This window comes from Hoplias malabaricus, chromosome 15 (genome assembly GCF_029633855.1).
Source record: "Hoplias malabaricus isolate fHopMal1 chromosome 15, fHopMal1.hap1, whole genome shotgun sequence".
Classification (NCBI taxonomy): Eukaryota; Metazoa; Chordata; class Actinopteri; order Characiformes; family Erythrinidae; genus Hoplias; species Hoplias malabaricus.
Genome location: NC_089814.1, coordinates 6,742,363 through 6,754,645, shown reverse-complemented (window position 1 = coordinate 6,754,645; position 12,283 = coordinate 6,742,363). Strand labels below are relative to the sequence as shown.

General features: G+C 42.2%; 1 protein-coding gene across 2 annotated transcripts in view; it reads left to right on the top strand.

Annotated features, from left to right (window-relative positions):
- Nucleotides 1-878: 878 nt before the first annotated feature.
- rtknb (rhotekin b) overlaps nt 879-12,283 on the top strand; it is a 56,049-nt gene continuing 44,644 nt past the window's right edge. Inside the window, exons 1-9 of one of the 2 annotated variants that reach the window (XM_066646389.1) lie at nt 879-929; nt 1,023-1,090; nt 1,423-1,522; nt 9,229-9,428; nt 10,087-10,148; nt 10,239-10,292; nt 10,907-11,024; nt 11,232-11,480; nt 11,821-11,915. In XM_066646389.1, the coding sequence (XP_066502486.1) occupies nt 1,469-1,522; nt 9,229-9,428; nt 10,087-10,148; nt 10,239-10,292; nt 10,907-11,024; nt 11,232-11,480; nt 11,821-11,915 (832 nt within the window). In that variant the 5' untranslated portion in view covers nt 879-929; nt 1,023-1,090; nt 1,423-1,468. Of the gene's footprint in view, nt 930-1,022; nt 1,091-1,137; nt 1,523-9,228; nt 9,429-10,086; nt 10,149-10,238; nt 10,293-10,906; nt 11,025-11,231; nt 11,481-11,820; nt 11,916-12,283 lie in introns of those variants that run through there. The other variant, XM_066646388.1, reaches the window with a different exon arrangement.

Genomic DNA, 12,283 nt, shown 5'->3' with positions numbered 1-12,283 from the left:
CACACCTCCAGAGTTTGGAGATTGATGGACTGGCAGTGGGTAATCCCCCACAGTTTTAAGAAGGGCAGTGATCCGAACACTTTAAAGACAATATCACAAGATTTACATCATTTAAATAACTGTCAAAACATTAAGTGACCCTTTGGGATACTCCTCTTGGAAGTGACATGGTGACCATTGGTTACTGCAGCACACCAACACTGTAATGACTGTAACCACTCTGAATAACACCTGTCTCTGAAATGTCCAGCCCTGCTCTCATTCTAGTGTGTGTATGGTCGGTGGAGCTGAGAGAATGGACAATGAATGTAGAAATGAGATAGTTTTAATGTTATCGTTTGTGTATGTGTTATTTTGTAGTTTTCCGCTTTGTCCTGCGGGCGGCGCCAAGCTTCAGTTGTCAGACCGTTGGAACTTTCAGCGCCGCCCAGATTCACCTCCCTACAGCGGGAATTCTTATTATTGAATCGACTCTTTATAACTTCATTTCAATGCCTTGGAAATCCGATTTAACGTATTCATTTTTGATTCTTAAATATAATTCAGACATTTAGCGTTTACGTTTTGTATATTTAATAAAGAAATAACAGGAATGTTTGTGCTTTACACGGAGTTATATAAACTATGATTCGAAATTAACTAAAATGATTCATAGTGGGTAAGCTAAAGTTTGACAAGACTCACCTGGAACATGTATCTACTCTTTCGTCGTTTAGTATGTTACATGCGATATTCGTGTAACTCATCTTAACAAATTGCGTGTGTACGTCTTTGTAAAATAACCCAGCGATTTTGATTCAGATTCGGTCGAACTTTTGAATCAGTTCGCCTGATTCACTGAAAGGATTCGGCTGAAAAGAATGATTCAACTCTCGAATCAGACAAGAGAGTTAAGCGAGAGAAACACTCCCAGAGTTGAGCTGCTGCTGGTGAGATGGAGTTTACCGTTTACTGTTTAATGTTTTCGTTTACAATGTAATTGTTTATTGTTTACAATATGTTGTTTGCTGTTTACTTTTCAGAGTAACGTCCTCTTTGCAAAGATGAGCTCCTCCACAGCAGCAGAGGGTCTTAGGTTTAGATGCTGAGTGTGAGTGTTGACTGAGTCTAGTGTAGATGCTGAGTGTGAGTGTTGAATAAGTTTAGTGTAGATGCTGAGTGTGAGTGTTGACTGAGTGTTTCAGTGCAGTATAATTAGTTTTGAATGAGTGGTTGGGTGTTTAGTTATTGGGTGATGAGTGTATGTAGTGTCTAGAGTGAGTATTTGTGTGTTGAGGGAAAGTTGGGGCTCTTGAATGTGTGGGTGTTGAGTGAGTGAATATAGTGTTGAGTGGTTAAATTCAGAGTGTTGAGAGTCTGAATATAGAATTATAAATTAAGTGTTTGAGTGGGTGTCGAGTGTTTTGTCGTGATGCTTTGTAGAAATCAGAGGTGCAGGGTGACTGTTTCTCGAGCCTCTGCGGTGCAGATGGAGCTCCGGCGTGGGCAGTTCCAGCTCAGTGTGTTTCAACACTCAGAACAGGTGAGACCACCAGGGGGCGCTGTGGGGGTTTTGTTTAGTGCTGCATGATATAATCTGTATTTGTATACCTTGATATTCTGTTACCCATTGGACATCTACAGCTCTGCATCCTAGACTTTCACTCAGTACTTAATGAGTACTTTATGTTCTGGTTCCTTTTTTTCTACAAACCAGTTATTGAGTTTCACTCTTAAGGTTTCTGTTGCATTTTAGTCTTGTAAACCACGAGTATTTGCCACAGGGGAGTAAACTCTGAGGTGATTGAGAGCTGAGGGAGTAAACTCTGAGGTGATGGAGAGCTGAGGGGAGTAAACTTTGAGGTGATGGAGAGCTGAGGAGAGTAAACTCTGAGGTGATGGAGAGCTGAGGGGAGTAAACTTTGAGGTGATTGAGAGCTGAGGGGAGTAAACTCTGAGTAGATTGAGAGCCGAGGAGAGTAAACTCTGAGGTGATTGAGAGCTGAGGAGAGTAAACTCTGAGGTGATTGAGAGCTGAGGAGAGTAAACTCTGAGGTGATTGAGAGCTGAGGGAGTAAACTCTGAGGTGATTGAGAGCCGAGGGGAGTAAACTCTGAGGTGATTGAGAGCCGAGAAGAGTAAACTCTGAGGTGATTGAGAGCTGAGGGAGTAAACTCTGAGGTGATTGAGAGCTGAGGAGAGTAAACTCTGAGGTGATTGAGAGCCGAGGAAAGTAAACTCTGAGGTGATTGAGAGCTGAGGGAGTAAACTCTGAGGTGATTGAGAGCCGAGGAGAGTAAACTCTGAGGTGATTGAGAGCTGAGGGAGTAAACTCTGAGGTGATTGAGAGCCGAGGGGAGTAAACTCTGAGGTGATTGAGAGCCGAGGGGAGTAAACTCTGAGGTGATTGAGAGCCGAGGGGAGTAAACTCTGAGGTGATTGAGAGCTGAGGGAGTAAACTCTGAGGTGATTGAGAGCCGAGGGGAGTAAACTCTGAGGTGATTGAGAGCTGAGGGGAGTAAACTCTGAGGTGATTGAGAGCTGAGGGGAGTAAACTCTGAGGTGATTGAGAGCCGAGGAGAGTAAACTCTGAGGTGATTGAGAGCTGAGGGGAGTAAACTCTGAGGTGATTGAGAGCTGAGGAGAGTAAACTCTGAGGTGATTGAGAGCTGAGGGGAGTAAACTCTGAGGTGATTGAGAGCTGAGGAGAGTAAACTCTGAGGTGATTGAGAGCCGAGGGGAGTAAACTCTGAGGTGATTGAGAGCCGAGGGGAGTAAACTCTGAGGTGATTGAGAGCCGAGGAGAGTAAACTCTGAGGTGATTGAGAGCCGAGGGGAGTAAACTCTGAGGTGATTGAGAGCCGAGGAGAGTAAACTCTGAGGTGATTGAGAGCCGAGGAGAGTAAACTCTGAGGTGATTGAGAGCCGAGGGGAGTAAACTCTGAGGTGATTGAGAGCCGAGGAGAGTAAACTCTGAGGTGATTGAGAGCCGAGGAGAGTAAACTCTGAGGTGATTGAGAGCCGAGGGGAGTAAACTCTGAGGTGATTGAGAGCCGAGGAGAGTAAACTCTGAGGTGATTGAGAGCCGAGGGGAGTAAACTCTGAGGTGATTGAGAGCCGAGGGGAGTAAACTCTGAGGTGATTGAGAGCTGAGGGGAGTAAACTCTGAGGTGATTGAGAGCCGAGGGGAGTAAACTCTGAGGTGATTGAGAGCTGAGGGGAGTAAACTCTGAGGTGATTGAGAGCTGAGGGGAGTAAACTCTGAGGTGACTGAGAGCTGAGGAGAGTAAACTCTGAGGTGATTGAGAGCTGAGGGGAGTAAACTCTGAGGTGACTGAGAGCTGAGGAGAGTAAACTCTGATGGGCCAGATGTCCTCCAGTGGGTTTAGGGCTGCAACTAATGATTATTTTGATAATCCATTAATCTGTTGATTATTTTTTTGATTAATCGGATAAAAAGGAAGACAAGCCAAATGTGCTTTCCTGTCTGTTACTCGCGTATTCAGGATACCATCAGTGAGAACAGCTGCTTGCTGTAGTGTGCAGATCTTCTTTAAAACATAGTCAGCAATGCTGGGCTGTTTTTATCTGAGGTGAGAGAGAAAGTGTAGATATGAACATACACCTTTTTTTAAGTTAATAACTACTGATCTAAAATGCAGACAACGATGCAGGCAAACTGAAATGACATAAATGGATATTGGGTGATGATGCCATGTGCTGAGAATAAAAGGGAAATTCAACTAACACATGATCAGATATGGTTAAGATATTTAAGATTTTAGAGTTGTTGTAATTGCAATTGCAATAACTAATGTTGTAATTGTATAAGGAACACACAACCTACCATTATTAAAAATTAGTGTTTACATGAAGAATTAACCCAACCGTTACATTCATTTTATTTTATCAATATTTAACACAGTGTATGTAATGTAATATAATGTAATACACACTTGGCTGTGATACTCAAACACTAACACGCAATGCCAGTCAGAAATGACATTGAAAAAGGCTTTAAAAATATTATTTAAAAAAATATTTGGATTTTTTAAAACTCTGAATGTAACTGCCGCCACATTTAAGGTGGAACGGAAAACTCGCTAAATACAAGAGTGATATAAATTCACTAAAAATGAGACCTCTTGTTTAACTGCTCTAGCAGGCTCTAGTGACATTGAGTGAGAGAAAAGCTAACGGCGCTAACGCTAGCTCGACTAAAACTACGGTTTGTTTTGGAACTGCTGGTCGACCTGACACATTTAAGGTGGAAGTGAAAACACGGGGGGAAGCTAAGGCTTGTTCACTAAACGCGAGTGTAATATCAATGTACTAAGAAAAACAAACGTTGTTTAACTACTCTAGCAGGCTCTAGTAACATTTTAGTGAGAGAAAAAGTAGAATTAACTTACTATACTTCATCTCTTTCACACATAGCTCCAACAGGCTTCATTTTCAGGTGCCTCATGCAGAGATCAGCTGTGTACATTTTTCACCTATCGCTGTTCTTTGAAGGCGTTAATGTAAAGTGTTCCCATACGTTTGACGACTTGGTTCGTACATTTTTCTCTCTGCTTGTGCTAACATTATCCTCTGCTGTGACCGCCTCCGCCATTTTTCAAACCCTTCTTCCAGAGTTCGTCACGTGTACCTATGTGTATAATAACTTAGACCCAACTAATCGATCATTAAATTAGTTGCCAACTATTTTAACAATCGATTTTAATCGATTTAATCGATTAGTTGTTGCAGCCCTAAGTGGGTTTAACTTAAATTAACTGAAATTACTGTTTGTAAGGGGTGTTCAAATTTTTTTGGGGGGGGGGGTAAATAATGTAAGATGTGCAGTGATAAGCTAAAAATTGTAGTTTCTCAACTGGTAAAGAGTTCCACTCGATTACATATAATACAATGTACTGGAGCTATAGTAATTTCCGACCTTGTAATGAATTTCTCTTAACAACAGCTTGCTACAGGACATGTGGTTTACATTTAATTTTGTCCAGGAGTCAAGAGCTGTGACCGGTCCTACTTTTGTTGACTCCATACTCTGAATACTTCTATCACACAAGTCATTCAGTGTGTCATCTAATTATCCAGATTTGTACGATCTGAGTCATAAGAGCTTGACGTTAACAGAATTGTGGACTGAGCAACGGGGGGCTAGATGTTTTGCCATGAATCTAAAGAAAGTTTAGAGTATTTTTAAAAGCTATTCAGGCAGATTTTTAGCTGTATTTGCTAGAATAAAATGGGAATTTAAAAATTCTGTGGTCATTGATTACCTTTCATGGCGCTCAGTTTGTTTGCAGAAAACTGCAGATGTGGTGGAATAGTGGGGTATTTTTTCTCTTTTTTAACAGAAGACTTAGCAGAAGATCGAGTGTAGATATTAATATAAACGATTCAGGTGCTAAGTGAGGTCAGACATGTATCTGTATTTCTTGGTTTCCTGTCCACTGCTTGTTTGCACTGGTATGTGTCTGAGAGGAAGTGTCCATTGAGAGCTGACTATATTTGTGTCTGAGAGCAGTGCAAATACTCATATCATAATCATGTCGTTGAGTAATGCAGTGGAACTTTGCCCAGTGTGGACCAACCTTTGCATAAACCTTTTAATTCCAAACAATAGTGAACTGTGTTCTTAAACACACTTACTCTGGGATTATACACTAAAATAACACGCTCTAAATACAGTGATGCAATGGTTTTGAATGGGTGATTTATTCCATGGCTGAAATTGAAGAACAGTCAAGAGTAGGATTATGTACTGGTAACTAGAGCTTTATACGATGACCTCAAAACCTCAATGATGTCTGAAAATCATTATTGTTTACTAGAGGATTTACACTCTGTCCAGATACATTTTAACCTGTTGCTTCAAGGTTTGAGACTGGGATTAATTCACTCCTATTTTACCAGGAGCCCAAACAAGATTCCTTATTAAATGAAGGAAATCTGAGTTAACAGTTGCCTCTCCACTGTCGTCTTATCAGTAGTTACATAAGACCAACTCCTAGGAAAAATTAAACAGATTACAGAGTCATTTTACTGCTTTACAAACAACCTCTGATTCCCTCCCTCCTTATTATCTTTCCCTGTCTTTTTCTTTCCCCGGTTTCTCTGTACATCTGTGCACTACATTAGGCAATGATTTCAAAGAACACAGACTGCACATACTTGTGTGTAATTCGAGACATGAATTCCCCTTCAAAATGAAGCTGAGAAAAAGAGAGACAGAGGGGGGAAAGTTTCCCCCCCCCCCTTTTTAGTTTTTGTTACCACTGTTGTGAACTACACTGTGGAAAAAATAGAATGGAATGTGACTTTAAGGCTCGTGATATTTTCTGAGGTCAAAGTTTCTGGTGTAATTACTATGTGAAATAAATACTCAGAAACCGACCGTGGACATCATAGTCCGGATATGTCGACTGACCTCATTCCACTCCGTCACCCTTCCTCTCCGCTCCCTGTGGGATAACAACACCCCTGTCACAGCACCACATTGTGCGGACTCTGTGTACTGCACTCCAAGTGAGCCAAGTTGGTCTCCTGTGAGTGTGTTGAGGCCGGTGGTGTTGTCACATGAGCCAGTGTACGCTTTTCAGCTATGACAAGAAAAAAATATTAGTTTATAATATATTTCTATGACTGTTTCATGACTTTTTATATGATGTCATTCAGAGTGGTTTGATGTGGAATTATTGAATGTAGAGGAAATTATTTATAAAATATGAATGTATGAATTGCTAATATACATTCATTTATTCATTTTCCTGATCCGTCTCATGTGACGGAACATGCTTAAACTGAAACGTGGTTTCATGGTGTTTTTTTTTTTTCCTGGTGGTTTGTCTAACGCTTCCCTTTTCCACAAGATGTTCCAAGAACGCTCATGTGATTAAGCTTATGAATGGGCTTTTGGAGTGTGTGTGTGTGTGTGTGTGTGTGTGTATGTACATACCAGGAATGTATCACCAGGAAATGACCACAGCTTGTTTACACACTCACATTATAGGGAATTGTTTTTCAATCATTAAATCTTTACTTTGTTAGATGAAGACATGTTTTAGAGTGAGAGAGAGTTAGAAAGATAGAGATGGATAGTTAAATACATACATAGATGGATCGATGCGTGTTGATCTTGAAGGACATTTAGCTACAGAATAGTTTGTTGTACTCATGGTACAATTACTGCTAAGTGTCCACAAAATGAATGGAAGTCTATGTAATATCCCCACATTTCACTGTGTTTGTGTGTGTGTGTGTGTGTGTGTGTGTTTGTGTGTGTGTGCTTTAGGCTTTACACTAGATGTTGGAACATTTCTGGGAAAATCTGTTGTCATTTGACCAGGAGAGCTTTAGTGAGGTCTGGTACTGATGTTGAATAATCAGTTGTGGACCACACATACCACTCCATCCCATCCCAAAGGCACTGAATGTGGACAATTCCTCAGCTCCACAGCCCAATACTTTGAGGTTTTATACCCCTCTGTCCAACACTTGGCGTTGAGAATGGCACCCTGAGGTTCATGGATGCTTGCCCCGTTGTGTTGGCTTTTATATATTGATTTAATATTCTGTATATACACATTTTATGGTATAAATTATGATTTTAGCTTCTACAGTTCAAGCTTCTACAATGTTTGGTGCTGTTGTAACATTGGATTGGCCCCAGTCACTGTTTAAAGCAGCCACATGGAGTGCAGAGCTGATTAGAGCAGATTTTCTTTTAATCCTGGTAGTAAAGTTGGGTGGATAAAAACACTCGATCCAATTAGTCTCCACAGGTGGCTTTAGTTCTTCACCCCCTGAGTGAACGAAGTTTCTCAACAGTGTTTGGGAGATTTTAGCCCACATTTTGAAATCTGTCATTTATGTTGATGGATAAATAATGTTTGGTCGATGGACTTTTACTGCGGATATGACTGACCTCTCTCTGACTTCTGATGCAAGGAGGAATCTGAGAGTCTTTGTAAGTTCACAAGCAGAGGCCAAAGCAAAGTGAGGTTAAGCTGATGAGCTGCTTGTTTGTCTGCTGGTGGAGAGAGTGAGGGTTGATTTACACACTCGCCTTCGTTTGGGCGATCGGCTGAACTGGGTAACAAAATATATACAGTAATAAGTCATACCAAACTTGATATATATTTGTATTGTGGTTGACCAGCATAGTGGATAGCCCCATTAATCTCCATATGGCGTGTCATAATCAATGTCATTTTAATACCTTTGTTGAATGAGTTACTCCAGGACAAATCTCGCATCTCAACTCTTCTTTTCCACTTCACAGTGGCAACCAAAAGCGCAAACAAAGAAGCCCAGGCGTCTCTGTCCCACCAGCATCTTCTGTGGAATCCTCAAGCATTCCCAGGCCAGGTGGGCGACACTGTCCCTCCAGTAAGCACTGGGTCTGCCTCAGGGCCTCCTCCCAGTTGCCCATGCCTGGTATGCCTCCAGCGGGAGGCATCCGGGGGGCATCCTTACGAGATGCCAAAACAATGTCAGCCGGTTTCTCTCAAAGCAAAGGAGAAGGGGATCTATTTCTAGCACCTCCCAGAATTCAGAGCTCGTGGACAATATAGTCAAACAACCACAGGAACAACCTTGTTTCAGCTGTGGGAAATGTGTTACATGAGCCTTCTGAGGTTTGAGGGAAACACTGACGTTAACTTCAGAAGCAGAACTTGCCCAAAATGCACTGGGACACGATGTGATGCAATGTCCATAGCAGAGGTGAACTAATGCTGGACAGAGCGGTTTGTAAGTATACGCTGAAACCAAACAAACCTTCCCAGAGGGCTGGACAGTAATTCAATATCAATATAAATCGTGATGTAATTGTGATATGATTTTTAAACACATTTCCAATATTTTGATATACATTATTTACATGGTCCTAAGCTCCTAAGCTACAGGAACTCCTTCGGTTGGGCATGTCCTTTAGGACACAGTGCTACATTTTACACAGACATATCACTAACATATCGTAGCCACACAAGTCCACATGACTTAGGCTTATCTGACTCATGCAGTTAAACACAAAGACATCGAAGAAAGAGTGTGGTTTCATTAAGTTTTTCTGCATTATTTACTGTGTTATTTTTGGAAAACTGATTCTCGGTTTTTCACAGAATAGATATTTTGACTACACCTTGGAAGCTGGTTGAATATTTCTTTCCTAAACACATCTGCTCCTATATTCTCCCCCTCTCCGTCCCTCTCTCTCTCTTTCTCGCCCTGTGTTTTCAGGACAGTGAACTGCAGAAGCAGATCGAGATGGAGGTGCGTGTGAGGGAGGGAGCCTGCAGGCTGCTAGCTGCATGTTCTCAGAGAGACCAGGCTCTCGAAGCGTCAAAAAGCCTCCTCACCTGCAACAGCCGCATCCTGGCGCTCATGTCTCAGCTGCAGCGCTTGAAGGAGGCAGAGGCCCTACAGCGCACTGGCCGCAGGTACAGCCCACTGGAGGAAGAGTGTGTGGTGAATACTGGGATGAGTTTAATGAAGGAATGTGTGGATAAGCACTGCTCATCAAAAGTATGATCATGCCTTCCTTTTCAATAAGTGTTCTTCCTCTGGCTACGAGTCATTTTTTTGTTGACCAAAAAGTAGCAAGCAATTTACAAAAGTGGTTATTTGTTATTGTTTCTTACATCATGTGAACCTCACAGGAGATGGAAGAATCAAATGGCTGTGTAATCCCTGAAACATCCAGTTTATGCTCCATAGAGTGGGACCCCCACAAGGGGTGGCCATTTTGGAAACAGGAGTAACAGCAGTGTTTATGTTACACCAACACTATATTATACACTTCGTGCCCAAATGTTTGGCCATGCACGTGTCTATAGGTGTGAATGTATGGTGCCCTGTGATTGACAGGTGCTCTGTCCAGGGTGTGTTCCTGCCTGGTTCAGTTGTACACAGACAAAAAAAGCATAAAAATAATTGGGATTCTCAGTACTAAGCATTGGGTAATGGAGTATAACCCCCCAGCATTGGGCTGTATCGAGTGTCCACACTTTTTGGCCATTAAAGTTTGGATATGAAGGTTTAGGGACACAGTGTCCATAGAGACTGCATGTATAGATTATATTTTTGCTTGTGTTTCAGGTCCTCTGCTGGTGTCTCTGTTGATGAGAGGAAGCCCTGTACTGGGAAATTGGCAATTTCAGGTGCAGTAAACACTCTTTACACAGAGATAAACATGCAGTTACTGTGTAATAAATTCATAAACATCACTGTGCCGCCTTTTGTTTCTGTAGATATACGTATCCCCCTCATGTGGAAAGACTCTGAATATTTCAAGAACAAAGGAGGTAAGTGTGTGTATATATATATATAATTTTTTTTTTCTTTTTTCATTCATTGTCTGTAAGCATTTATCCAGTCCAGGGTCGCGGTGGGTCTGGAGCCTGCCCAGAATCACTGGGCATAAGGCAGGAACACACCCTGGAGGGGGCGCCAGCCCTTCATAGGGCAACACACAAACACCTACACATTCACTCACACACTCACACTTACGGACACATTTGAGTCGCCAATCCACCTACCAATGTGTGTTTTGGACTGTGGGAGGAAACCGGAGCACCCGGAGGAAACCCACGCAGACACAGGGAGAACACACCACACTCCTCACAGACAGTCACCCAGAGGAAACCCACGCAGACACAGGGAGAACACACCACACTCCTCACAGACAGTCACCCAGAGGACACCCATGCGGACACAGAGAGAACACACCACACTCCTCACAGACAGTCACTTGTGTGTGTGTGTGTATAATGTCAATTATATTAATAATATTGTAATTTTGAATCACAAATATGTTACAAAAACTTATTTGTATGTCTAATATATATGTCTCAATTTCTCTGTCTCCATTCTGGATGTCTCTCTGCACCCCCTACACCCACCCACCCCAACCCCTCAGAGTTGCACAGATGGGCTGTGTTCTGTTTGCTGACCGCAGGCAGAGAGATCTACGACACTGACCTGGTGATAGTGGACAGGACTCACACAGACATCTGCTTCGAGGACACCATTTTATTGTTAGTCTTGTTCTAAAGGGCTTTTAGATATTTAGATATTTAGAGGGGCTGTACATGAGTTCACATTTTAATTCTTCACAGTCATAACTACTGAACTTACTGTACTGCTGTCATAGCAGTTATTAATAATTCAATAATAAGGCTCCTAAGTAGCCTGTTTTCATGTGATCTCTTTCTCTCTCTCTCTCTCTCTCTCCTGCGATGCAGTGAAGTATGTGCAGGTTTTGAGCTGCGTCTGGAGTTGTACACTTGCTCTGTGGATGAGGAGGTGTGTCTGGCGCAGGCTCCGAGGCGACTGGCTCGTCTCAGCGGCTCACTGGGACGCTCCTCCGGGAAGAAACTCCGTGCTGCTCTGGAGTCTGCTACGGCCTGTGGACTGAACGGAAGCTCAGACAGACAGGGGGATGGAGAGAAAGTGGGGTCACCTGTAGGATCTCCAATACATGCACTAGCACAGTAATAATAATAGCAATTATTATTATTAATATTTAAATACAATGATTTCTTTGTTGTGGGGATATGTTCAGCTAGAGGTGATGGATGGAGCTTTATCACTTCAGAGAATTCAGTTCCACTGCTCCACAGCCTAATGCTGGGGGTCTTTAAAACCATCTAACCAGCATTTTGATGACTGTCTGCTCAAAGGGCAGCTGCTGAGAAATGTCCTATTTAATTGGTCAGTGCTGTTCTGTCATAATAAAAATAGGTTTATGATATCTAAAATTCAACAATGGGCAAATGCACGTTTCTAGAGTCACATACTGTATGTGCTAATACTGTTTGTTTCTGTCCACAGGGGCCCCAAATATCACCTGCTGGCCCACACCTGTCTGACACTTTCTCACGTCCAGAATTCATTCAGAACTCACGACCTGACCATCTCTGGCACAGGTGACATGACACTACAAAACACCATTTAATATTGCCGTTAATGTTCAGTATATGAAGACTTACACATACTATCTCAGTGTTTGTGTACTCATCGAAGAAGAAACACCTTTGCTGAGCCCCTTAGGAAAATTGCTTCTCTGCATTTAACCCAATAGTGGTAGTGAAAACACAACACACACAAGTGAGCAATTCTTCACACACATTAGATGGAATAAACATACACGCATACATGGTTTTCCATTTTTTCAGCACCGCTGATCATAAAGGTACCTTTGTTGGCTTTGGTTCTACAGTTACAGAGTGTAGAACATCTCTTTCTCTGCATAGCCCTATTTCACCTTGTTCTTCAATGGTCAAGACCCTCCAGG